Consider the following 27,846-nt stretch of genomic DNA (forward strand, 5'->3'; position numbering starts at 1 on the left):
ATAGTAATACATAACAATATAACATAACTATAATACTTAATAATTAATACATATATGTATAATACTAAATATTAAACAATAAACATAATTAGTAATTAGAATTTAGATATTGCTAATTTGATACATCATTCATGTTTGAATTATTGTATATTTAAATGCGTAACCTGTAACTTGCAAGTATTAGTATGCTCTAAATTTACATTACATATTTAACATAAAAATTCATATTCTCTATTAACTAATCTTAAGGTTTTAAGTATAGACAAAACTACTCATCAGTGTAAGTGAATGCATATGAGTTGCAAATTAATGTATTAGTGTATTGACTTTTACAATAACATATGTAAGTAAATAAGTATTATTTTGATTTGAAATAAATTATAAGTTTGTAACTAATATAACTTATCACTAATCATTGTAATTTGTAAGTTTGTAACTAATATTACTTATTATTAATCATTGTAAATTATCACTAATCATTGTACAGTCTAAGATTTATTCTAGTTTAAATTAATCACTTTTTATGTGTTCCTTAAATCATAGACTAAGGATTCTAGGTAAAATTGATCAAATAAATGCCAATTAAATTAAACTACAAAATGATTAGAACATAAGTAATGTGTTAAATTATGAATAAATTTGGGGATCAAATCAGTAATAATTTTTAAAAAAATCAGTTTTGTTTTTATAAATGAATTTGGTTAACCAAATTCATTACCATTTCCGAATTCGAAATCGGTTGCGAAATGAATTCGGTTATTGTCAATTCGAAATTGAAAGCGGTTTAGATTTCTATAAGTCAAATAACCGAATTCACCGATTCAACTAACTAAATTACCGAATTTGTACCATTTGCTCATCCCTATTGCTCTGCATCTTTTCCATTTTTTTTTTGTTTTTTGATTATTTTCCCTTTCTTGTTGTTTCCTTCCTTCAAATTGGCACCCTTCAACCTTTCTTTTATTTCATTCTTTTTTGCTGTTTTTCTTTTCCCTACTTTTTATTTAGATCTATAGATCCTAGAAAAAGACATTCATAGATATAAAGATCCATTATTTTTCTTCCTCTCTTGCTATTTGGTTAGAAGTTTTTCCTTGTGGTTAATAGTAAAAGTTATTTTACTACTGTAAGTTTAAAAACTATGAACTATATATCATTTTTCTCTTTTTCTTTTTTGTTTCTTTTTCATAATGATTTAATCTTGATATTGAAATTCAATTCAAAGCAAAATATTTTAAACCAAATATCTATATGAACAAGTTTTTTGGGATCTCATGATGACGTGAAAGATAGCAATAGTAAAAATTAGTCTTTATAACATAATAAGGAAGCTATATCCCAACTGAACAAAGATTCAAAATATGCTTTAATATATTAAATTAACATAACTACTTGTATCTCTATCTTTTCATTTTTTTTTTTTACCATCTTACATGCAAAAATATATGTACTTATATACATACATGCATACATTCATGTATATATATAAACTTCCACACACTTTAGTACCAAATTTCAGAGAATAAAAAAATTCCAAATTTTAAATTTTTTTGGTTAAAAGGGGAAAGTTTAAGTTCAAAGTATACAAATGAAATATCCAATTAGCTATGAATTTTGACCTACATGTTCATAAAGAGATCTTTTAAGAGACCGTACATAAGATTTTGAGAAAACAATACTAAAGCTTTTAATAAAAATCCAATTTTGCATATCAACTAACTAAGGCAGTCTAAAAATTTTGAAAAGCTAAAAGTTAATTTTTTTCACGTGACAAAAGTCAGGTGGAAGGGTCAATGGAATTTTCCTAGAATTCTAAGGGGTCAAACAGTGGTTCTCAATGAAAATTAGATAATTCTTAACATTTTTCAAGGGTCAGACCCAAAAAGGTTTTGTGAAAACTTTTACTTTTTTTGGGTTGGGGTGCTGCTCCCACCGGCCGCCCATGTGGCTCCGCTCCTCCAAAATATAGTCAAACTTTTTTGTTGTTCATGTTAATTCTATTAGAGTTACAAGTTTCCCGTTATTTTACTTTTCAAAGACTAATCATTTCCTTGTGTGATAAAAAGCTTTTAAAGTCATGTGAATAACCAACAGTAAAAGTTTGTAGCTGTTGAAGATTACCATAAGTTGGAAAAGCTAGGTAGAGCAATGGTAAAATATTGTGGGGGTCTTCGTTTCTCTGTGGTTGTTCTTGGAGGAATCCTTAAGACAAGGAAGAGCCCAAGTAAGTGGATGGTTGTGCATGAAAACGTTAAGTCCTATCTTGAAAAGGGTGAAGGCATTGGACAGGATGAAGGAGAACTGTCAAATATTTTAGCTTTTAGTTACTACGACTTTCCTTATCAACTAAAGCCATGCTTCCATTACTTGGGAAAATTCAAAGAAGATACTGCTATAGATGCAGAGACGCTATATGAGCTGTGGCTCGCTGAAGGCATGGTACTTGCAAATGATAGGGTAGGGCAAGAATCAATGATGGATGTTGCTGAGCGTTACTTAGAAGAATTAGCAAAATGGTGCATGGTTCGGGTAGAAATACATGAGGTGCTGCCCGTAGTCACAAAGTTCAAGTCATGTCGTGTGCATGATCTCATGAGAGATCTATGCTTGCTCAAGGCAAAAGAGGAGAAATTGTACAAGGTTATTGAGTTTGATCAAAATGCTGTTGTCAAGTTAGCACAATCTCCACCTCAAATAGGAGGACATTACAGATTTTGCCTTCGTTTCCATGCAGTGGAATCCTTATACCCGAAAGTATATATTCCCCTGCACAAAGATCAAACAAAGCATCTTCATTCATTTGTGTGTGAACCAATGAATGGAGACAACAAAAACAAATTTCCAGGGAGGGGAATAATGTCCCAAGTTAACAATTTGAAGATGCTTAGAATTTTGGCAGTTGAAAACTCCAATATGGCTTCCCAAAGCTTTTATTCAAGATCACTCATGCAATTTATAGGCAATCTTATCCACTCGAGATGCTTGAGTTTGAAAGGTTGTACTGATTTGACCTTGCCATATTCCTTGGGCAATCTAAAGTACTGATTGGAAAGGTTGTACTGATTTTACCAACCATCCCACTTGCTCCCTCCCCCTTGCCTCACTAAGTTAGAGCTGCATGGGTCTGGAATTGAGGAGGATCCGATGAGAACGCTTACCCTCCAACTTGCAAACACTAGGTTTGCATGAAGCCTCTTTTGAGGGGTAAGAAATGACGTGCCACGCAATGGGATTTCCGCGACTCAAAGTTCTTGAACTTAATTCTTTGAGGAACTTAGAGAAGTGGAAGGTGGATGAAGGGGCCATGCCCAAGCTCTCAAGTTTACAGATTAGGCGTTGTGAGAAATTGGAATCTTTGACTACCCTAAAAGAATTAAAACTTCTCACCATGCCCAGAGAATTCATAAACAGAGTTGAAGTGGTTAATGGTGAACAAGGACCAGATTATGATAAAATAAGTCATGTGCATTCAGTTGAAATCCGCTGAGTCATCCAACCTTCCACCGTTAATATAATCTGATTCTAATTCCAGAATTCAGGTACTCATTGCTTAACTTTTGCTTCTTCCTCTAATTTTTGTTCTCTTGTAATTATTCAGCTGACCCTTCTCACATGTCCTTGTTTTTTCCACCATAATCTCAAATTGATCAATATGTTGGTTTGCTATTTGAAAATTTTCTCTTTCCGAAACATAAACAGGTCATATATATAAATTCAACTAAAAGTGCACTTTTAAATCTTAGTTACATATTTAGGTGTGTAACCTTGTTTATGATGCCATCTGATGTATTGCATTTAATTCGTGAACACGACTCAAAAGGGCATTTCTTTCCTCGACTAGCTAAATATTATTTATCAATGCAATTTCCATTTGTACCCGGATAAAAATTTTGTTTAGGTAAGCTTGTTACAACAATTGCCTGGCACTTTCTCACAAGAGGGGAAAAAAGGGCAGAAAAAACGTCCCTCCTGCCTGGCATGTTGGTTAATGGTAAATTGGTAATAGTAATAATCAAGCACTATGTTTCAGCACACTATTCCTAGTTCCTAGCCCTTAAACAACAAAGCTGTTGTGTTAAAATTGAATGAATGGTTATCTATTCTTGTAAAACCTATTCCTGAATTTTATAGGATTAATATTTAAATAATTTGGGCAGAAGAGACACAGGATATTCTTGCTCTAGTCTCGCTGAAGTAATTTTTTTTTTTTTTCGCTGAAGTACTTCCTTAGCCCTTTTAGAGTATTAGTTTCTCTATTTAATCATTATTTTTTTCTACTTAGACTGGTTTTAATAGTCACCTCTAATCAAATTAGTGTTCATAATCGTTTTGTGCAAAGTTCAGTGCTCTCATGAAAGAAGGTCCATCCGCAATAAAAGACAGATGGCTTGCCGGATTGCAAGTGAATGCTCTTGTTGCCTTGCCTACTCAAAACTGGTGTTCCTATTATTGTAATTTGCAGAGTTGCTACGTTTCAATTGAGTGTTTTTTTTTTTTTTGTTCTGTCCTTTCGTGTGGTTTGATGTGTGACAGTACTTGTGTCGTTTTGTTTTTGTGTTGAACTCTTACATCTTTTATGTCTGACAAGATTTGTGCTGTTTTGTTGTTGTATTTTTACTTAGTGTCAGGACTGTTGTGACAGTAGGGAAATATACCATAATATGCTTTTTCCTTCTTCTGTTCCCAAATTATTGATGTCACTGGTCAAGACAAATGTTTCCCTAAACTCCCCTCGGCCGCATGCCACAGAAAAACAAGGATGATGAAGAGAGAGAGAGAGAAAATTTCTAGCAATTTTGGAATTATCTTTTTCTTTTAGAGGAATGCATAAATTTTTAACTTGTAAGTTGTAACGTACCACTCAATGCATGAATCAGGTTTTACTTCAGCCTACAGCTCCAATTGCACCATTTTGTGAAACTTAATGACGGACCATCAATTCATGCCTTTGGAAGCAAAATAAGCTACTCTAATCCGTCCAATCCTTCACAGAGTAGCTACTTTCAATTTCATCAGTCATGCTTCCCTTGGCTGGGCCAAAAATTAAATTGAATTAAATTAAATAGAAAATAGAAATCACCATCCACAAATATCACGAAGTTTCAAGTTTTTTTTTGGTTTTTTTTGGGGGGGAGGGGGGGGGGAAGGGGGGATAAAAATATTGAGTTGTACCATGTTACTTAGACTCGAGTACCAGAGTCCTGTGGATATGGGTGAAATGAAGAGTGGCGGGAGTACGGTAAGACAAAATGAAGAGTCGGAATGGCAGTAAAATTTGCAAAAGTCTTGCTTTGCCTATCAAATTTTCATTTCCGGAAAAGTGGAAGCCCAGAGAAGGAAGAAAAGCATTCCATTGTCTTCTACTCGTTCAGCAGTTCTCTGAATCACTGCTGGTGCAAGGATAGGCTCAAGCAGCAAAACTTCTTGGCAATTTCTTGGAATCAAACAATCAGTCGCAAGTTCAATTGGTGTATATGAAGTTGCCCCCAAAAAAGGGATAATTTTAGAAACTTCCCCTAGAATTTCTAATAATTGTAGAAAGCTCCCTTCAAGGTTATTAAATTAACACTTACCGCCCTTACTTTTAGTGTTCATGAACAATATGAACCCAAAATTCTATTAATCAAGTTTAAGAGAAACCTTAGGGAAGATTTAGACATGGACGGGATTAATCAAGTTTAAGAGAAGGAAAAGTATCATTATGACTATAGAGATTATCAAAAAATTCATTTGGTCAAAAATCAAAATTCTATTCACAACTTAGCATGCCTCAAACTTCAAACCCAATGCCATCACCATCTCAAATCAAAATAATCTAACATACCATTAAATCCCCAAACATGTTAATATCTTAAATACAAAGAAGAAGCTCTACCTCCATCAACCAACAATTGCTAAGCATAAAAAGAAACCTAAATGCAGTTATGCAATTATTAATATCTTACAAAAGTTTTATGAATAACTGTAGACAAATTAGCAAATTCACCAACTTTAGTCCCTCTTCCTTTTTTGGCCAATGATTGCATTATATGTTCCAATATTATTGTGAGTCTTTTCATCTCCTTTTAATTTGACAATGAAATCAGATTTTACTTTAACAATGAAATCTAATCCATCAATTGAACTTGTGATTTGCCAATTTCAAAGAGAAGACAAAAAAGATGGGAATATACAGCAAAGTTTGGAAGGATCACTTGTGGTGTATTTGGTAATAGTTCTAAGTAATGGTTGGTGGGGAATTTGAGTGTGTATTATGAGAGGAAGAGGTTAATAGATGAGAACACAATAACAATAAGTGAAAGAGAATTGTCATTATTGGTTGTGATTTGTGAGTAAGAGAGCCGAAGAGGTAGGGTTTCTTTTCTATTTTTTTAATCTCATTTCATTATACTATGAATTATCTATTAAGTGAAGATTATTAGAGTTATTTTACTATGACAAAGGAGGTCAATATAATTTGTAAAATTTAAGGGAGCTAAGTCAAATTGTCATAAACCTCTAGAGAGGTTTGTGAAAGTATCACCAAATAAAAATGTTGGATAGAGAAAAAGCAAAACCGGAATTAATTGGTGTATGATTCTCATTCTCCCAGAGTCAAAATTCTTACTTAAAATCAAATAGAAAAGGACCTTTCAAGTTTTCTACTTTTGGACGTCTTGAAACTATTTCACAATTTTCATTTCTTTTTTTTTTTTAAATATTATCACTTCATGATCATTCTTCTACTGCATCATTTTACTTTTTTTTTTTAAAGGTTTCATTGATGGACCATTTTATGGTAATTTGAATGCATTGTTTACTTGACAGTCCATTGGGTAGACATTTAAAAATGACTTTAAAAAAGGTTTTCGGAGGCTTCAAAATCTTTCACGGCAATATTTGCACTTTTCCGTCTAAAACCCACTTTTAGATTAGAGTGGCAAAAAAATTATAGACACCCTCTACTAGATCTTAGAGCAAGTGACATATTATTGTTATAACCGTTGTGAAGGTCAATTATCGATTTGTCCACCTCGACACCGTCTTGGGATTAAGGGTGAGCCCTTGAAACCCTGATAGTGATTTCGGAGGGGTCTCCCCAGGATTCGATCCCTAGTCCCTCTTGTATGAGGAGTCTTGGGGATGTTTCCTGGTACCACTTGAGGCGAAGGAGCTAGCTCAAGTGGTACCAGGAAACATCCCCAAAACCCCTTATACAAGGGATCCGAGATCGAATCCTGGGAAGGTCCCTCCGAAAGCACTACCAGGGTTTCAAAGGGTCACCCTTAATCCCAAGACAGTGTCGAGATGGATAAATCCACAATTAGCCTTCACAACTGTAAGTAACATATGATTTTATCTGGTGGCCAAATTATGCAAGACGAGTTGATTTAGTGTAATACCAATTGAGATGAGCCTAAATCAGAAGCGAGAGCAAGAACCAAATAGGCACAGCTGGTTGGCTTGGCTTGAGACTCAAGTGGGATAGAAAATGACAAGTGGCTGGTGTAAGATGCAATTTGGGACACTTCTTCTTCCTATTTTAGACATCTAAAACTCTACGGAATTGAGTCCAGAAAATGAGAAATTCCTTGTGGTCATCGCATTCTGATTGTGATTATACATCCATATTTTTCTTCCCTTTGCTTTTTGTGCCCCAATCCTTATTCCATCAAATACCTTATGACTTCAATTTCCCATTGGAATATCTGTTGAGGCACTAGGATCTGAAAAATTATTTGTATATTTTTTTTGCTTTCCTAGGTTTTAGAAATACGATATAATCAAACTCTCCTTCTTTTTGTTAATATATATATATATAATCAAATACTATCATTGATTGCTGAATGGTATATGCCTAACTAGACCATAATTTTAAACGCAATTGTATACTCTGCTTTGCGAACTTTTATTTTCCTTTTAAAGTTTGTTGAGGTTATCATTCGTAAGTATATGATTTGGATGGACACTTACTCATTTGGGAACTTTAATCGAATCAATTGCTTTACCAATAGATTGGCAGCATTAATAGCCACATTTTACTTGAAGAAACCAAAAAAGCTTCAATTTTTAAAGGTAAACCACGTAATCATGTTTCAAGTATGAATTTTAATATGTTAATTGTCCTTTTGTTCTTGGTTGAGCCAAGCTATGAAAAATGAAACAAAATCATGCAACAAAGGACATTAAAGTTAAGCATGATTCTCAACCATCAAATTTAGGGAGTGAGCAATTTAATTTAGTATTTTAAATATTCATCTGATTCTTGCCTTTTCATTTTCTAATGAATTACAAATCCAGGTACAAAAAAGTTTCACCGAAGAAGACAATACTATTTAGAGAACTAATTTCCCTAATCCATGCTTTCAAACAAGGGATAATTTTGGAAACTTCCTTGAGGTTTTTAACTATTTCATCTAGTTTCCTTAAGATTTCAAAAGTTATACATACCTCCCTTCAAGATCAAGTTACCATTTTGGTAACAAAAACTATTCAATGGTCAAAATTTTGAATAAATAACCCAAAATGCCCTCAAAAAATTTTGAAGTTCATTTTATTTCTCCATAAAATTCTTTAAAAATGTTGGAACATATATAACATCACAAATCTACTTTTAACCCTCATCTCTACTATTTTAAACCTTCTATATTCCCACATCCCAAACCAGTACCACTATCTTCATGACTACCACTACCATGTCCTTAAATTTTAGAAACTCAATCTTAAAAAAAAAATCAATACTATTTGAAAATTTTTTACCAATTGCATTAATATAACACCTTATCTCTCAAATATTGGACTACTAACACTAGCCTCGTTTTACTTAAACCTTTAACTTCGTATCTTCTTCTATTTATCTCTAAATCCTTCATGTAAAACTAAAATTAATTTGCAACATGTTAAAACATCATTTAGGACATAATTAGTTATTTCATAAGTGAACCTTGTTTTTGTTTAGGTTTAATGTCTAATTAGGTGAAACGCATTTGTAAGCGCAAAATTAGGGGTGGATTGTTTGATTGCATGAAAAATATTGATATGTTAAGGTTATTAGAGTCATTTTATAAGACTAAGGGAGATAAATGTTATATTGAGAAGTTTAAGGGTACGAAGTACATTGTTAGAAACCTCGAGGAAAGTTACAGAAATTATCCATTGAAATTAACATTTTCACTTGGGCCCTGTTTGATTTCATTATGCATATTGGCCTAATCTCCAAACACCAGCGGAATAAACTACTTCAGCAGAAAGCAGGTATCCGGTTAATAAATGCTACGCCCTCTCTAACGTCAGTCAGTCGGTAGTATTCGTGACCCACCACATGTTTGATGAATTGACTCAACGAGTTTTTCATGGCTTGCCAAATGAGTTTGCTCTCTAGTTTACTCCATTCTTCCAAGCAGAACGCCCTCTAGTTTTTGGCCAACGCTCTGCCTTCTTTTCTTGAAACCAGTTTAATAAACTGATCTTGAGTTGAATGGAGAACTGAAATGCTGCAACATGGTTGACTATGTCTTTATGTTTCTCTCTGGATGTTTTTGTTTGAACATGCATTTTGTGTTTGAGGTATTTAGCTATTTTTGTCTCAGACCGTTGCCTGATGGAGCAGTGGCTTGGCAACTCTTTGTTATGTCATATTATCGTCTGTTCACCAAGTATTTATGCGGACTGAAGACAAAATATGATTTTTTTTTTAAGGTTGTTTCTTGCCTTTTAAAAGTCTGGAAATTCTCAGTCTCACTTCACTTAGGAAACCCCATTGTCTGCTTTTAATTCAGATGCTGATCAAAGATTTGGATATTACAGTTTCAAGAATGAGGACAAAAAGATGTTGCTTTTAGAAAAGCACAAACAAGCTTCTACTGTTTGGTGTCGAGCTGATGCTTTCGGAAGTCAAAGACGTATTTTGTCCGACAGCAATTTGGGTGTGCAAAGAAGATGATCAAATGTTGATTCATATTTGATCGGAGGATGTCTTAGCACTGTACTTCCGTGATTTGCCTTCGGTCAGCTATCCCCTTGGTCGGCAAAACACAATAAGTGCCAGATATAGAAAAATAAGCTGGAGCAACACAGGTGGATAGAAATCTGTAGAGCATGGCCATATCTGCTTAAAACCCTGATTTTGGCAGGTTTTACCTCGTCTCCGTGTTCCTGAATCTGAAAAGGGTATCACTACCAAAATATTTACACTTGTCCAAACTGAGTTAATTTCGCCTCACATGAAATTGCATCCCTTTCCCTTGAAATATATTTTATCTCCCCAAGTACTTTTAAAATCCATTCGATATGTCTCTTCGAGACCCCAGTGGAATTCAAACCCGAACCCCAACCTCATCATCAGCCACCCAACTCTGGTCCTCATTGAGTCATGCAACTCAATGCCTGAACTGAAGCAACTTCAAGCCCACATGACCCGTACTGGTCTCATATTCCACCTCTTCCCCATCAGCAGACTTCTATCCTTTTGTGCCTTAGATCCCAATGGAAACATCCATTATGCCAATCTGTTATTTTCCCAAATTTTGCATCCTAATACATATATTTGGAACACTATGATAAGGGGTTATGCGAATTCCCCATTTCCTGAAATGGCTTTGTTCTTTTTTGACAGAATGATTAGCGAAAATGTCGAAATGGATAATAAAAGTTATGTTTTTTCACTGAAAGGATGTGGGTTTTTGAGTGGGATTGAAAGGGGACTATTGGTGCATTGTAGGATTTGGAAAGTGGGTTTTGTGGACGATTTGATTGTGAGGAATGCTCTGGTACACTTTTATAGTGAGAAACGGCAATTGTGCAATGCAAAAACAGTTTTCCTTGAGAGTACTGTGAGGGATGTGGTCTCTTGGACCTCGATGATTGATGGCTTTGTCAGAAAAAGTATGGCTGATGAGGCCTTGAATTTCTTTCAGAAAATGTGCTCAAGTGGTTTTGAGCCTAATGAGGTTACAATGATAGCAGTGTGTTCTGCATGTTCCCTTAAGGGGGATTTGACTTTGGCAAGATCAGTTCATGAGCTTGTGGCAAGGAAAGGTGTGAAATGTAGTCTTAATCTGATGAACTCTATTCTAGATATGTATGTTAAATGTGGTGACTTGGATAAAGCTGAGAAGATTTTTCAGGAAATGGACGTAAAGGATGTGTTTTCATGGACAAGCATGATCAATGGCTATGCCAAAAATGGAGACATTGAGTTGGCAAGGAAGTGCTTCAATGAGATGCCCCAGAGGAATGCAGTTTCTTGGACTGCAATGGTTGCATGTTATTCCCAAAACAACAGGCCAAGAGAGGCCCTGGAGATTTTCTCTAAAATGGAAATGGAAGGATTTATTGCTACAGAGAGTAGTTTGGTCTGCGTGCTCTCTGCTTGTTCTCAATTGAGTTGTCTGCACACAGGAAAACGGATTCATGATTATTATGTCAAGCAAGAGCATGTAACTCTTAGTCTGATCCTAGCTAATGCATTAATAGACATGTACGCTAAATGTGGTTGCATTGATGCTGCTGCAGACATCTTTAATAAAATGCCTGAGAAAGATTTGGTTTCTTGGAATTCACTCATTGCAGGAAATGCTTCTCATGGGCATGCTGAAGAGGCTCTTGTCCTCTTTGAACAGATGATAAGTATCGGCTTCAAGCCTGATAGTATCACGTTTGTTGGCATCCTTTCAGCTTGTGCTCATGGTGGATTAGTCAATCAAGGTTGGAATTATTTTAGAAACATGAAAGTCCATGGGTTAATACCGACAGTGGAACACTATGCGTGCTTGGTTGATTTGCTTAGTAGAGTTGGGCACCTTGAAGAAGCCTATGGGTTGATAAAACAAATGCCAATGCAACCAGATGCTGCTGTCTGGGGTGCCTTGCTAAATGGTTGCAAAATGCATGGAAATCTCAATCTGGGTAACCTTGCAGCTGACAAACTCATCTTTTTGGATCCTAAAGATAGTGGCATTTACACACTTCTTGCTAGTTTATGTGCTAAGGAAAGGAAGTGGAGTGATGTAAAGATGGTTAGAAGCATGATGAAAGCGAAAGGCACCAAAAAGAATCCAGGATGTAGCTTTATAGAAGTGGATGGCAAGTTTCACGAATTTTTGGTTGCTGATGAAACACATCCCGAGTCAAAAGCAATATACCAACTGTTAGATGAGATTTTCCTGCTATCAGAACTGGAATTGTATAGTTCAGGTCACGAGTACACTTGTGATTTCTCTCCCATGTAAGGAGTCCAACAAAATCTATATAAGTTTTTACAAGCTTGTGTACCATAATATTCACTTAAAACATTTGTGCAGAAAATTCCATGAATAGAATTGGTACTGCATCCTACCAAGGAAGATGTCACCGTTGTGTTAACAGAAGAGCTGACTATATCAGAGCATGTGTCTTGGTAAAGTTTGTGAAAGTGCATGAATTCTAAACAGGGTGTGATAGCAAGTGCTCAAGGTTTCACCAGGTTCTGTATCAAGGATTATTTGCAAAATGCCTCAGAATGGGAGAAAACAGAAGCCAAACCATGGTAGCTTAAGTTATTTGACTAATCCCCCATGTATAGCAGAAATCAATGTGGAGTATATGAAGCTGCACTCTGCTACGTCAATGCAATTCCAACTAGCAAATGTAGTTCACAAACAAAATATCCTTATTTCAAGCGTCTGCTATTTTGTCTGCCAGTTTCTTTAATAGTTTATGGTGGAAACTACAATTCACTGGTTCTTAGAAAAGTCACTGCTGATGCTAAACCTTTTTGTCCAGAGCTCACTGAGGGATTTCATCTGGAGTTTGACACTCTTGAGTCTTCACTACACAGGCTGCTGGCAACTGGTTCCTACTTTTAGTTTGATTGGTAAGTAAAGATTACTTGAGGGGAAGTAACTGATGTTGTGGTTGCTGCATCTTCCTGTAAATCTGTGTTCTAATGTGTAGCAGTGGCTCTTCAGATGTATATTGGAACACAGCTATGTTGCGGTTGCTGCAGCTTCTTTAAAATATGTGGCCTAGTGTGTAGCAGTGGCACTTAAAAGGTATACTAGAATACAGCTGCCTTAAGCATGCTTGTGTTTTAGAGCTTGAATCAGCTCCAGTGAAAAGATTATGCACATAGCAGCATTCTGTGATTTCAAGTAGTAACAGTTTCGCTGCTAAGAGCATGTTTGCCTTCGACTCTTCTTCCGATGCTCTGGTTACCGTCTTGTACTACATAGCTTTACAACACCCCCCCCCCCAACCACCACGCCAAAAGCCACAAGGGAATGTGGGAGAAATTTTACTCACCTGGTTTAAACTGTTCCCATGTCCTTCTGACAAATAAACTGTAACTACATTTAGGGGAATACCTGTGGAAATGACAAAGACACTCTCATACACATTTTTGTATTAGAATATCCAATTTGATGCAATTTTGTGAGACGCATTTTTTTTATGAGAATTTTGCTAGTATGCAATAAGGTTTCTGGAGATTGAATCTTCGTCAAGGAACAATGGTTTATTATTTTCAGAATAGACATTATATACAAACTGAACAAAAAGAACAACTGAATTGTTCTGTCATATCTATTTTGTTCTAGGCTCTGTACAACATTTATACAAATGGAATTTGACTTTTGTCAATTCCATGAAATCTGTAATTTTCTAAAAATTAGGAGCTAATTTATTCTATCCTAAAATACATTAGGAGTAAATTATTCTATCCTAAAATAGAGCAGAAATCATGGGATATACATAGAAAAAGATATTCTAGATTTTCAACACTCCCCCTCAAGATGGTGAATAGATATTTTCCATTCCCATCTTGCATGTAATGTCTTCAAAGTTGAAAGTTGGCATTCCCTTAGTTAAGACATCTGCCAATTGATTATTTGATGCTACATATGGAGTGCATATCATGTCGCTGTCCAGCTTTTCTTTAATAAAATGTCTATCAACTTCAATGTGCTTTGTGCGATCATGTTGCACTGGATTGTGTGCAATGTTGATAGCAGACTTGTTATCTCAAGAGAGTTTCATAAGTCTTTCCCACTTGATTTTAAGATCATCTAGTATTATTTTGAGCCATAGCAATTCACAAACTCCATGAGCCATAGCTCAAAACTTTGCTTCAGCACTTGATCTTGCAACAACCGATTGCTTCTTACTCCTCCATGTCACTAAGTTCTCACCAAGAAATGTACAATATTCTGAAGTTGATCTACGATCTACAACAGAACCTACATAATCAGCATCAGTATATGTCTCTATGAACAATCCTTTATTTTTCTTGAACAACATTCCTCTACCTGGTGTCCCTTTGAGGTAGGATAGAATTCTGTTGACAGCCTGCAAGTGTTTCTCTCTTGGATCATGCATAAATTGGCTTACTACACTTACAGCAAATGCTATGTCCAGCCTTGTATGGGACAAGTATATCAGTTTCCCAACCAACCACTGATATCTTCTCTTATCTACAGTGCTATCATTCTTCTCTTCATTCAATCTCAAGTTAGGCTCAATGGGTGTGCTTGCTGCCTTGCATCCAAGATTGCCTGTTTCTTTAAGCAAGTCTAAAACATACTTTTGTTGGGAAACAAAAATGCCTTTACTTGAGTATGCCACCTCAATGCCTAAAAAATACTTCAACCTCCCTAGTTTTTTAATTTCAAACTCCTTTGCTAAGCACTTTTTAAGTGTTTCTCTTTCAATTGGATCATTCTCGGTGATGATGTCATCTACATATACAAGTAAAGCTGTAACACCTCCTTTTGAATGTTTTATGAACAAGGTATGATCTACTTGACCTTGTTTGTATTGCATTGCTAGCATCACTTTAGTAAATCTTCCGAACCAAGCACTTGGCGATTGTTTTAATCCATATAAAGCTTTCTTTAACCTGCACACTTTCTTTTCAAAAAACATTTCATTGAAACCCGGTGGAGGTTTCATGTACACCTCTTCTTCTAAATCCCCATGTAAGAACGCATTCTTAACATCAAATTGCTGTAAACACCAACCAAAGTTAGCGGCTAAAGACAAAAGAACATTACAGTATTCATTTTTGCAACGGGTGCAAAGGTCTCTTGGTAATCTATTCCATATGTCTGTGTATATCCTTTTGCGACCAACCGAGTTTTATGCCTTTCTAATAAACCATTAGCTCTATATTTTAAAGTAAACACCCATTTACACCCCACTGTTTTCTTTCCTTTAGGCAGGTTTACAATTTTCCAAGTCTTCTTTCTCTCTAGGACATTCATCTCCTCTTTCATAGCATGTAATCAGTTCTTATTTCTAAGTGCCTCTTGTAGTGTTTGTGGGATTGAAACGGAGTTGATGGTGGTAAGGAAAGTTTTATGTTGTGGAGAGAGTCTATGGAAAGACACGAAATTTGAGATTGGATGCTTAGTGCATTCTCGTGTTCCTTTTCAAACAGCAATAGGCAGGTCTAAATCATTAAATTCACAAGGAGCAGGGTCAGATTGAACATACAAAGGAATAGAATTTTCAGTACCTGATTGTGGTTCAGATTCTTGGATTTGCACAGGTTCAGAAATATAAACTTTCTTCCTTGAGTAGACCTTGAGTGGTGTAGTTGGATTTAAATCGATTTTTCCCTCAGCTCCAAGATCAGGTTTCAATTTCTTTACTGGCATGTTCAACTTCAACTTCAGGTTCAGGTTCACTGCTAGCATGTTCTCCTTTGGAATTTGGTGTATGGCCATGTTTGAAAGACTTTAAGTTTAGTGTAGGACTTTGAAAATCAAGAAGAAATTCCTTATCTTCCCAAGAACTCTCCCTCTGGGGATGAGGATTGTTACTTTGAGAGTAAGGTTCATTTTCAACAAATGTGACATCCATAGAGGTAAAAATTTTTTTTGAAGGTGAATGATAACACTTGTATCCTTTCTTTGTCTTTGAGTATCCCACAAAAATACATTTTAAAGCTCTTGGATCAAGTTTCCCTCTTTGGTGTGCATGAACATGTACAATAGCAACACAACCAAACACTTTTGGTGACAATGTGCAAGAGACATTAAAATCAAAGTAAAAAACAGAAAGAGCAACAATGGGACTCTGAGTATTTAGTACTTTGGAAGGTACTCTATTTATCAAATGTGCAGCAATTAAAACAGCCTCCCCCCAAAAAGTTTTTGAAACTTTATGTTGAACCAAAATTGCTCGAGTCACATTGAGTAAATGTCTATTTTTTCATTCAGCAGTCCCATTTTGTTGGGGTGTGTCTACACAAGATGCCTCATGTATTATACCCTCTTTTTGGAAAAAAAGATGAGAGAATTTGGTTAAAATAGTTTCTTGCATTATCAGATCTTACTCTTTTAATCAAACTTCCAAATTGTGTACAAATCATTTTATGAAACATTGGAAAAATACTGCTTACTTCTGATTTTTCTTTCATAAGAAATAACCAAGTAGTTATAGTACAATCATCAATGAATGTGACAAACCATTTTGCTCCAGAAATACTAGAAATTCTACATGGCCCCCAAATATTAGTATGTATCAAAGAGAAAGGTCTAAGAGATCTTGTATTACTCAATGGAAATGATAGTCTATGATATTTAGCAATTTCACATGTATCACAATGAAAACTACTAACATCTTCATTCTTAAAAAGTCAAGGAAACATGCTTTTAAGTAAAATAAAATATGGATGACCAAGACGAAAATGATGAAACCAAATTTCAGATTTATTATTTGAGGAGCAGGTGAAGGATAACTGATTATTGTTCTTCTTGTTCCCACTCATCTCCTCAAGGTAATAAAGCCATCATTCACCTTAGCAAGTCCAATCGTCCTCCCCGTAACCAAATCCTGAAAAACACAATGAGTAGAATAGAAAGTTATTTTACAGTTCAGATCTTTGGTAAGTTGATGGATGGATATGAGATTGGAGGACAATTTTGGGACATGCAACACATTATTTAGGGACAAAGAATTTGATAGATTTATTGTCCCTTGGCCTGCAACAGTTATAGAAGATCCATCCGCAACAGTAATTTTTCTATTTCCAGGACATGGGTTGTATGTTCTAAATCTAATTGGACTGTGAGTCATATGGTCAGTAGCTCTTGAATCGATGATCCAAGAGCCTAGAGAAGACATGTTTGAGGCACTTAAAGCATAAGAGTTAAGGTACTTACCTGATTGAGCCAATGAACACGTACTAAAGGACTTTTCAAGGGAATTTAGGAGGTTTCTTAACTTTTCGATTTTTTCTTTCTTGAATTCTCCCATACCAGCCTGGTTGGATTTTTCTTGGTCTTCTCCAGCAGTTAAGTGGGCTTTTTCCCCTTTGAATCCTCCTTTACGACTAAGGACTTGTTCCTTCCCATGGAGTTTGAAGCAATCATCTCGCGTATGGCGTGATTTTTTGCAGTATGTGCACCAAATTATATCTTTATTTGACTCTGTACGCCCATTATCTATCTTTGCTTCTCTATTGTTTGACTTTGTAGAAACCATTGCTGAGCCTTCTATTGTTTTAGGCTCCTACATGACTTCTCGCCTATTCTCTTCAGTTCGGATCAATGATATTGTCTCATTCAGAGATGATAATCTTTCCTTCCCCAATATCTGGACTCTGACCTGATCAAATTCCACATTTAGACCTGTAAGGAAGTCATAAACTCTATCCTTTTCGATAAAGTTTTTCAAGGTAGCCGCATCTTCACTACACAACATCTAAACACACCAATATTGGTCCAATTCTTGCCATAGATTTTGCAGAAGATTGGCATATTGAGTAACAGAAAGATTGCCTTGTTTAGTGGCTGAGATCTTTGTTTTGATCTCATAGATTAGGGCAGCATCTCCTTCCTTTGAATAGGTCTGTCGAATAGCAGTCCATATATCTTGAGCTGTTGGTAGGAACATGCAAGTATCGCTTATTTCAGATAACATGGAGTTCCACAGCCATGACATGACCATAGAATCCTCTTCATCCCAAGCAGCGAATTTAGGATCTCCCTTTTTCGGTCCAGTTCCAAGCAAGTGGCTGATTTTTCCCTTTCCTTTGAGAAATGTTTGAACAAATTGTGACCACTTCAAATAGTTTTTTCCGTTAAGCCTATAGGCTGCCTAGATACTCTGCAAATCCCCTGTTTGTGGAATATTTGAGGTCTCTTCTGATTTGGTATTGGAGTGGATTTCTGATATTTCAGTTTCAGACATGTTAGAGGTTTCAAAGAAAAATTGGCAATGAAAGCCTAATGAAAAAATCAGTAATGAAGGCTGGAAATTGCACTTGGCAATAAAGATTTGAAAAGAGGAAAGCACTCAGCAATGAAGGTTGACAAGAAGACGTCCCAAGAGCAAAAGCTCTGATACCATGAACAAAAAGAAAAACTGAATTGTTCTGTCATATCTATTTTGTTCTAGGCTCTATACAACATTTATACAAATGAAATTTGACTTTTGTCAATTCTATGAAATCTGTAATTTCCTAAAAATTAGGAGCTAATTTATTCTATCCTAAAATACATTAAAAGTAAATTATTCTATCCTAAAATAGAGCAGAAATCATGAGATATAGCAGAAATCATGGGATATACATAGAAAAAGATATTCTAGATTTTCAACACAAACATTCAGGTAGCTGCAGTTGAGTGCGACTTTTCTAAGACGGCTACAACTGCAAACATTTTGCCACCTGGTCGAGCAATGGAACCAAAACAAGCAGCTCACTGAGGTCGCAAACGGAATTTTTTCTTTTAGACTTCTTGGTGCAAAATTTAATTTTTGAACTCCTAGAATCCCAAGCAATCTGGCTCAAACTGAGCTGTAATGAAGGCTTTTATCCTCCTTTTTTTGTTGAAATTTGTTATTGAAGAGTAGATGTCTTTGGTGTTGTACTCTGTGAAGAAGCTTTATCACTTAATTGGTTCATGAGATTATATGTTACAAGAACTCACATGCAGGAAGCTGATTGTTAAGTACTTCATCAACTGTTGCTCCCAAATAAAGGACCCCCTTCAAGGCTTCTGGACATTTATCTGTTTTCCGTGCTTGGTGATTTGAAGACGTTTTGTCAGGAATAATCTGGGATCTCAGGCAAGAGTGAAGAGTATCCTGATGCAACAAGAAGACAAACAGGAGCTAAGAGGCCTAGAAAGCCTTAGGATTTAAACATCCCATCACTAAAGTGAAACTCAACGGTCTCCTTGTCGAGATCAATCACCAACGGCAACTTAACCAGCAATGGAACAACATGCCAATGACTTACTTTTTCAATGTGTATAGCGAATGGTAAAAGAAGATTCAGGACCCAAGTGGGACAATTCATGTTACCTTCCTACAAGTCAAATTTAAGAAGATAACTCTATAGTAGTTACAAGAAGTTACTGTGTTCAAAATGCCTAACAGGATTTGGATCCCTAGGGATGGACATTACAAAGGATCAGTCTTAAGCTCCTTTCCACTTCCAAATTAGACAAAACACTTCTTGTAAGCAAAGATAATTACATCTGAAACATGAGTAAATAGCCTATCGCTGAAGAGTCCAAATCCATTAGCCTCCCATCTGTAGTTAAAAAGGCTTTCGAGTTAGTCATAAAGATTTTCTATTACCAACTGGAAAAGTCTACTAGAAAAGACTGTGATCTTATGTACCAACTGCAGAAAGCAACTTGGTAAATATGAATTCGACAGGAATGCATGTTGCTTCTTGCAGCAGACTGCCTCCTTGCTTGCATAGCCTTACTTTTTCAGAATTTTGACGAGTACTTTGGAGATTGTCCCCATTCTGCTCTGACAAGTTACTCCTTTTTGGTGGATACAAAAAGGACTCCTCTGCCTGAGGAAAATTGGTTATCTTTGCTTCAAGACCTGAGTCGCCAAAAGTTTTGCTGGCTTGTTCACCTTTCTCATCTCTAGCAGGAGGGTGGGGGTTGGTGATGTAGCACACAGGAGTCCTTTTAGAAGTTCTCCAAACTAGTTGATGGGCAGTACTATCAGCATTACCATCCATCTGACTGGAACTATTCTTCCTAACAAGAAAAATTGCAGGAATGTCCTCCAATACTTCTACTTCAATAGGGTACCCTATGATGGCCTTCTTGTTTGACTTGCTCATTAGAGAAACAAGAGGGACATGTTCTTTCCGGTAGCTAGCTTGAACAGTTATATCGACATCGATCAACATTGTTTCCATCATATTATGTTGGTTAGTATGGACTGGCTTAAAGCACAGGCTATCAGAGTCTTCCAAGTAGTTGCCTCCAGTAAGAGAACGAAAGAGACTTTTGTCCTCCAAAGCCAATTGTTCAGCGGATTTGCTGTCAACTCTATAATTTCTTTCTTCCTTACAAGGAGTATCCAGCAGCACTATATCCTGTATGTTGCGTGATCGTTTTCTGGACACTGCAAAACTTGTTCCATTAGTTACAGTGCTTGGAGTTCCACCTGAATTGTGCGTGCAAGGCTGTTCATTTGAGTTCAAGTTCTGAGAACCTGCACCACTGGCAATCTTGCTGTCAGGAGAAGATTCGGATGTGTAACTCAGATGCTCCTCCAGCAAATTAATGCTTCGCTTTTGCCTTCTATTCCGAAAGCTGCCTGAATTCCTTAGTAAAGACGTATCAATTTGATATACAAGAGTTGTTATGTCTAAGATGTCTCAAAATATTCAACTACTGGAACTAAATGAAACAAAAATACTTTGTACATCATCATTTTTTTTAGGTGCTTTGCTCGCTGTTATTGTAAGATCGTTTCTTTAAAAAACATTATGTATAATGGCTAAAGGAAAGCACCGCACAAGAATCTAGGGGAAGTAGAAAATGATTCGTGAATGCATTAGGTGATCTTGGTGAATTAAAACCACCATGTGCATGTGTCACTGGTGCCCGTGCAAGCAATGGCATTTCTTACTATGTTAAAGTGCCTTTCTTTGTTCATAGTTATATCCTCATTTTGTACAAAAAAATTAGTTAGAGAAATATCTGTGATGAATATGAACTCTGCCATAAAGTAACAAGAGCACATTAAAGGTATTTTGTCAACCTGCATGTTGTTTGACTCTGCGTCCATTATCCTTGAAAAAGCTCTCAGAGAAACCAGATACCCGTGACTCAGCAGAATCTTTTTCCTCTGCTAAACTGGACACTTGGTAATGGTCTTCTGTTACACATGCAGAGGGAATAACCTTGGATGACTGAGAATGAAGAACTGAGTTCTCAGAAGAAGCTTTTTCAACTGGTAAGTAAACACATTTGCTTCTCTTAGCCCGGCAAAGAGGTCCTTGCTTCACATTATCTGTTGCAAAAGCAAAAACGATGGTTTTGGTTTAGACCAAATAGACAATTTGTGGACTTCATTAATGCATTAGCATAATTAGAAGATTATCTGATGCAAACAAAGTCTAAAATGATTTTCTGCACGTCAGACTTGAATAAGTTGGGCATCTATTACAGACTCTTGAAAGATTGGAAGAGAATCCCGTTCTAAAAGAAGCTCTACGAGCCTTAGATTTGGTAAGACTGTCATTTGAGGCTGTGCACTAGGACATCACCTCTCTATGTTGCTTCCATTGATCTTTCTACTTGTCTGAAACATGATCATTCTTACATCCTTAATTTGTGAATACGAATTCCAAAAGTTCATGCATGCAACATTCCAAGTATAATTCATCAGCCACTTCTAAGAAAGCAGTCGTTCATATCTGGCTCTGATATGAAGGATTTCATCAACTAAGCAGTTTAAGTACCTGGAGTTTTATGACTTTTTTCCTGCTCTTGTTTTTCAAGTTGAAGGGCATGAAGAACAGCATCTTCTCGATGAGCATATTTTCCATTCTTTATAGCAAGAGAAGACTGGACTGATTCAGCATCCTTGATAAAACCATCAAACTCAGCAGACCGGAATGCTTTTATGCGCTTGGATGTTTCCAAATTGTGCCACTCCCTATAAATTCATCATTACCAGAAATGAGTACAACCAAGCCCCGCCTAAATTGGAATTTGTTGGAATGATAATTGGATTATTAAATCTTATTAGGATTGGCACAAGATATATTCCCAACATAGATATTAACAATCTCATTAACAAAAAGGACTAAAAGGGATCCATAATTTCTCATGCAACATCAACAAAATGAGGCAAGGAACCAAATATATCGATCTCAAGGTGGTGAGGACCAGCTATCACAGCTTTCCCCTTCTATTCAACTGCTGAAACCACTTAATATTCAACAATTCCAAATAGTAATTAATCACAAGAAATATTGTTCCTAGCGTAATTGAGCCATAAACACTTGCAACAGTTCAAAATCAAAGGCAAAGCCAAAGGTGTTCTGCCCTTGGGGAAAATGTCATCTTCACCTTGTGTTTAATTAGTGTCATATGCAACATCTTCATAAACTACTGGACAAAGACGGTACAGGTTCATTCCTAATTCAAGTAACACAAGAATGAAAAATACAATGCTACTGTCCAGAAGAGCTATCTATGTAGTTTGATTCAAGAAACAAAAGCAACTTGACACAAACTTCGCATTGTCAAGGATTTCATGATGTTATGGAAAACATCGGAAATAAATACCCAAACAATAAAGTAAAACAAAAGACTGCAAAATATCCAACAAAAAGTTTTATTCTACTAATTGTTATCTGCTCTTTTTTTTTCTTTATTCTTGTTTCTTGAATAAGCCTACTTTGATAAGAATTCAAACCACACCCCCCCCCCCCCCACAAACCCAACAAAAAAAAAATGAAACCACAGAAAACGGTTCACAAAATAAAAAGAAGGGGGGGAAAAGCCTCATCAAACGAAGAGGAAGAAATATATCGGGGAAATGCAAAACAGAGCTTACACAGAACCATTTTCTTTGCCGAGAAGTTTGATTGGTGTTTTAACAGCCGAAGGAGATAAATGCTTAAGAGGGCAAGCGGCTTCATCAAGCCCCACAACTTTTCCAGGCCACCATGACCCATTTTTCCTCTGCACCCAAACTAAGCTTCCCACAGCTAATCCCATGGTTTCTCTCCCTTTCTCTCGCTCTTTCTTGCTCAAGAAAACATGAAAAGGAAAAACAAGAGCATAAGTGAGGTGGGTTTTTCCTCATTCTTAAATGGGTTTTAGCTTTCTTGGGGTTTAAGATGAATTGGAAGGGGTCGTCTTTGCTCCCAACCGAACACCTGTAGCCTGTACTGAACTCTGAAGATGTTAGTGGTACAGAGTGTTGTACTGTGTCCAACGGCGGTTGGCTACCCGTAATTTGAATGTACGGACCGTTGTCTTTTTCTTTTTTATTTTAATATTTGAGAGTAAAAATACATTTGCTTTTCACTTTTCACCCCTAGGGATCCTGCCGGTTGATTTGATGGCATTTCCATTTTATCTTATTTTAACTTCCAGCACCTCATTTTGAATTTTTTTTTTGTTTTTGCTATTAAACGAATAGACTAAAAGGCCTTTCTAATTCTTTGGGTTTGTAATGTTTAAAATTCAATTTCTGCACATGATTATTGTAAAATTCAATTTGTGGGGAAATAATTGGATTATTATGGGAGACTTGAATGATATTATCAAAAATGGAGAGGAAACAAAAGACTTGAAAGCAGTTTCAAAGATTTCAAAAATTTTTATAAATCAAAATAAGCTAATGGATTTAACCTAACAACGATAGTATGTTTGACAAGCATTTTGTAATACTCAATTGTATTAGTAAAATTGAATTTTTGAAGAAAATATCATTTAAAATTCAATTTTTATATATATATTATAGATCTAACAGTAATAATATATTACATTGTTAATGTATATAAAATTTACTCATATTTTTATTTTATTTATCTATTGAACTTCTAAATATGCATTACTTTTGTTATTCTAATACTTTTTCTTCTGTATCTCTAAAAAAGAAGTCGTTTCACGTGAAATGTACACCATCGCCCTAGGTGCATTTTCTACATTTTAGGGAAAAATTATAGCTGTCGAAGTATTTTAAAAATTCTTTTGAACTTGTTGAACTTTTTTTTTTTTTGTATGTTGAAACTACTGCATTAAGTTTATCAAGAATGAATTTAAATGTTAAATGCAAAGACTTTAATTCAAATTGAAAATCATTTTTTGGTCCTATATTACTTTTCTCATCTTCCATTCTTTCAACTTTTTCCCTGTGCACACAAATTAGAAATCCATCTTGCCACAAATATTTATATGCAATCCCACGATGTTGGTCGGATTTTTTTTTTTTTTTTTTTTGGATAAAGTGTCAAAAGTGAAATTTGAGAACTAGAGTCCAAGTGAAATTTTTTTGGGGCAAATTGGAAACAATTTTATTGATCTCAACTGTAAAGTTTGTACACATGGGTAATCACCCTTCAATCATACTACCATTTACGTATCATATACACTGCTATCTCTACTCTATTTTGACAGACACTTCCCAATCCAACCCCCATTCCATCACAAACTCCCAAATTTGCTGCGTACGAAGAAAACCTGACCAACTACTAGTTACACAATAACATATTGCTTCGATGATAGTTTTTAGAAGTCCAGAACGTCGACAAGCTTTGATTGAAAAATTGCCACATTTCTCAGCCTCCAGATTTGGTACAAAGTAGAGCCAGCCTCCTCAATTGATCAGCAAAGGAATTAGATCTCCATTGATTTGCAAGCCAATTAAGCTCCTCTTCCCACATATAGGACCCTTGAAATACCAGATACATGTGCTGTACTCTATCCCTACTGGTTTGGTTACACAACAATTGAAAAACAAATGATTAACGCTCTCTTCCTCCTAGTTGCGAAACCCCCACAAACTAGATAGAATAGGCACTCCCATGTACAATTATTGAGAAAAATAATAAGAAGAGTAAAGGACAAGAGTTTATTTTTTCGTAAAAACTGACTTAACTCATAACATAAAATTACTCTATTTATAGAGTTCAAAATAACTCCACTAATTATTTCAATAACTCCATTAGTTACTCCACTAATTCCACTAGCTACTCTACTAACTCCACTAATTTCAATAATTAGGTAGAATAAAACAAACAAATATGATTAACTAACAACAGTAAATATTTCTAATAATCTCTCCGTTAAACTAAAAGTTTTTCAAACATTCAGTTTAATAGGACTTATCAATTGCACATACTCCAAGCAGATTCCTTAATTTTTGAAACGTGGATAACTTCAATGGCTTGATCATTATGTCAGCAATCTAATCTTCATTTTTGCAGTAGAAAAAATCAATTATTCCATCCCTTATGAGCTCCCTTAAAAAGTAAAATCCCATGTCTATGTACTTAGTTCTTCCATGTAGAACTAAATTTTTAGAGAAGTTGATAGTAGTACTATTGTCATAGTAAATTGTAGTAACTCCTTGATGACAACGCAACTCTTCAAGAATATTTCTTAGCCAAATTGCTTGATAGACACAGGTCATTGCAGCTACGTACTCTACTTCAATTGTTGATACAATAACAATTGGTTGCTTCTTTGAACACCATGAAATAGTTACTGAACCCATCATGAATACATAACCAGACATACTATTTCTATTATTGGAATCGCCTTCATAGTCACTATCAGTAAAACCAAATAAATCTAATTTTTCGCCGTTCTTGTAGAACAATCCATATTCAATGGTTCCTTACAAGTATCAAAAAATCCTCTTGCCAGCTAAAAGATGTGTCTCCCTTAGACTTTTCATGTATTTACTAATAAGATTTATTGCATGCATAATATCAGACCTTGTGGCAGTCAAATACACTAGACTTCTCACAATTTGCTTATAAAGGATGCTATCAACCCTCTTTCCTTTAGGTTGTTTGATGAGTTTTAAACTCACTTCAACTGGCATACTAACAAAATTACAATTCTTCATTTGAAACCTATTTAAAATTTCTTGCACATATTTTCTTTGAACCCAAAATATAATGCATCTTTTCAAGATCAGACATATCAAATTCAATCATCAAAGATCTCTTGAATTTCTCAAACATGGCGCTATCATTTTTAGTAAAAATTAGATCGTCAACATATAAGCAAACAATGATCAATTTACCTCAATTTCTAATCTTTATAAAAAGTGTATGCTCATATGGATATTTTTTAAATCCTCATAAGGATATTTTTTAAATCCCTTCTTAAAAAAATAAGCATCTATACAACTATACCAAATACGTGGGACTTGTTTTAACCCATATAATGCCTTCTTAAGTTTGTATACCTTATGTTCACTTCCAACCTTCATATAACTAGGAGGTTGATCAATAAATATCTATTCCTATAGATCCCTATGTAAAAATGATGATTTCATATCCAATTAGAAGATAGGCTACGAATTTTGTGCTGCCAATGCAATCGGATGGAATTTGTTCTGTTGGTTGTTGTTTGTTCTCTTTATCAATTCTATCAAAATCAATAGGTATTTGTTGTTTAATACTATTGCTGGTTCATGGTCAAAAATTTTCTTCATCAAAAATTACATCCCGATTGATGACAATTTTCTTAATGATAGGATTATAAAGTTTATAGGCCTTTGATTGATCACTAACACGAAGAAAAATACATTTCTCTCCCTTATTATATAGTTTTGTCCTTTTTTAGTCTGGAATATGAATATAGGCAGTGCATCCAAAAATTCTGAAGTGATTCACTATTGATTTTTGTCTGCTCCATACTTTCTTAGGCTTCATATTTTTAACAGTAAGTATGGGACTTCTACTCAGTCTATGAATGCTCCAATTGATAGTTTCAGACCAAAAAATTTTTGAAATACCACTTTTTATTAAAATGGTTCTCACCATGTTCAAGATTATATGATTCTTCCTCTTTGAAACACCATTCTGTTGTGGTATATAGGTTGCTGTAAACTGCTTCTGAATTCCATATTCCTCACAAAATTTTATAAATTCTTGTAAGTTATATTCTCCACCATGATCACTGTGAAATTTTTTTTTTACAAATTTGCCTGCTTTCTTTGCGACAAGAGTCATGAAATTTTTGAAGGTTGAAAATGCTTCAGATTTTTCTTGCTAAAAATAGACCCAAATTTTTTAACTATAATCATCAATAAATATCATAAAATAACGTTTGTCACTATTAGATGGCAGGTTTATGGGTCCGCATAAATCAGAGTGAACTAACTCCAATACGTTCTTTGCTCTCCACGATTTTTCTTTTGGAAAGCTATCCCAATGTTGTTTGCCAACGACACACTCTTTGCAAACTTTTGAAAGAATTGTCATTTGAGGTAGTCAACCACCATATTTTTCTACTATAAAGTCTTTAATCCATCAGAGTTTAGGTGTCCATAACGAAAATATCATAATCATGCCACATCTTTCGATTTTGTTGAGAAATATGAATGAGTCGAGTTCTGCAAATAGAGTGAAAACATACGATTTGTCGTCATCTTAAGTTGAGCAATTAAACCCAACTTTGCATCTCAAACCCAACTTACTCCATCTTTCATAAAAATTTCGTACCCGTTTTTATTAATTGACCCACATTAAATAAGTTTGTCTTTAAATTTGGAATAAAAAGAATATCAGTGATAGTGTGAGTAAAAGAATTTTCTTTAGTTTGGATAGCTACCTTCCTTTTTCCATAACAAAAATTATAGAGTTATCACCAAATTTGATAGTATTACCAAATAACTTGTCCAACTCAAAGAATACCTTCTTATCTCCACGCATATGGTTGCTGCAACCGGTGTCTAAATACCACATGTCATGTTAAGTTTTTTCAATTATGTGACACACCATCAAAAGAGATACTTCTTCTTCTTTTTCTGCAAAATTAGTCCTTTCTCCATTTTATCTATTCAAATTATTTCGACATTTTGATTGATAATGACTATATCTATGTCATTTGTAGCATTTAACATTAGACTTGTCAGTTGACTTTAGCCATT

At 35.3% G+C, this 27,846-nt stretch overlaps 5 protein-coding genes across 10 annotated transcripts; 2 read left to right on the forward strand and 3 right to left on the reverse strand.

Annotated features, from left to right (window-relative positions):
• Positions 1-2,148: 2,148 nt before the first annotated feature.
• Positions 2,149-3,045, forward strand: LOC140013342 (probable disease resistance RPP8-like protein 2). The gene has a single exon (XM_072062593.1). The coding sequence runs from the start codon at positions 2,149-2,151 to the stop codon at positions 3,043-3,045; it is 897 nt and encodes a 298-aa protein (XP_071918694.1).
• Positions 3,046-9,101: 6,056 nt separating this feature from the next.
• On the forward strand, positions 9,102-13,395 carry LOC113706466 (pentatricopeptide repeat-containing protein At2g29760, chloroplastic). 6 transcript variants are annotated; one of them, XR_011820599.1, is made up of 4 exons: positions 9,186-12,205; positions 12,282-12,606; positions 12,742-12,832; positions 12,927-13,395. XR_011820599.1 is itself a non-coding variant. In XM_027228370.2 (3 exons), exons 2-3 carry the CDS (start codon positions 10,203-10,205, stop codon positions 12,295-12,297), a joined length of 2,019 nt encoding a protein of 672 aa, XP_027084171.1. In that variant the 5' UTR covers positions 9,102-9,234; positions 9,787-10,202; the 3' UTR covers positions 12,298-13,395. The 6 variants fall into 6 exon arrangements, 3 of the variants coding, with proteins under 3 accessions (XP_027084171.1, XP_071919925.1, XP_071919926.1); XM_027228370.2 differs by having other exon boundaries at positions 9,102-9,234; positions 9,787-12,205; positions 12,282-13,395; XM_072063824.1 differs by having other exon boundaries at positions 9,111-9,234; positions 9,759-12,205; positions 12,282-13,395.
• Positions 13,396-14,070: 675 nt separating this feature from the next.
• Positions 14,071-15,680, reverse strand: LOC140013343 (uncharacterized mitochondrial protein AtMg00810-like). The gene is made up of 2 exons (XM_072062594.1): positions 15,390-15,680; positions 14,071-14,958 (listed from the first exon to the last, which is right to left on the reverse strand). The coding sequence occupies exons 1-2, from the start codon at positions 15,678-15,680 to the stop codon at positions 14,071-14,073; spliced, it is 1,179 nt and encodes a 392-aa protein (XP_071918695.1).
• Positions 15,681-17,469: 1,789 nt separating this feature from the next.
• On the reverse strand, positions 17,470-18,150 carry LOC140013344 (uncharacterized). The gene is made up of 3 exons (XM_072062595.1): positions 18,066-18,150; positions 17,693-17,990; positions 17,470-17,650 (listed from the first exon to the last, which is right to left on the reverse strand). Exons 1-3 carry the CDS (start codon positions 18,148-18,150, stop codon positions 17,470-17,472), a joined length of 564 nt encoding a protein of 187 aa, XP_071918696.1.
• Positions 18,151-19,184: 1,034 nt separating this feature from the next.
• LOC113706610 (uncharacterized) lies at positions 19,185-23,098 on the reverse strand. The gene is made up of 4 exons (XM_027228539.2): positions 22,786-23,098; positions 21,683-21,879; positions 20,980-21,231; positions 19,185-20,532 (listed from the first exon to the last, which is right to left on the reverse strand). The coding sequence occupies exons 1-4, from the start codon at positions 22,947-22,949 to the stop codon at positions 19,580-19,582; spliced, it is 1,566 nt and encodes a 521-aa protein (XP_027084340.1). The 5' UTR covers positions 22,950-23,098; the 3' UTR covers positions 19,185-19,579.
• Positions 23,099-27,846: the final 4,748 nt, after the last annotated feature.

The sequence above is a fragment of the Coffea arabica genome, chromosome 8c (genome assembly GCF_036785885.1).
Source record: "Coffea arabica cultivar ET-39 chromosome 8c, Coffea Arabica ET-39 HiFi, whole genome shotgun sequence".
NCBI classification, from domain to species: Eukaryota; Viridiplantae; Streptophyta; class Magnoliopsida; order Gentianales; family Rubiaceae; genus Coffea; species Coffea arabica.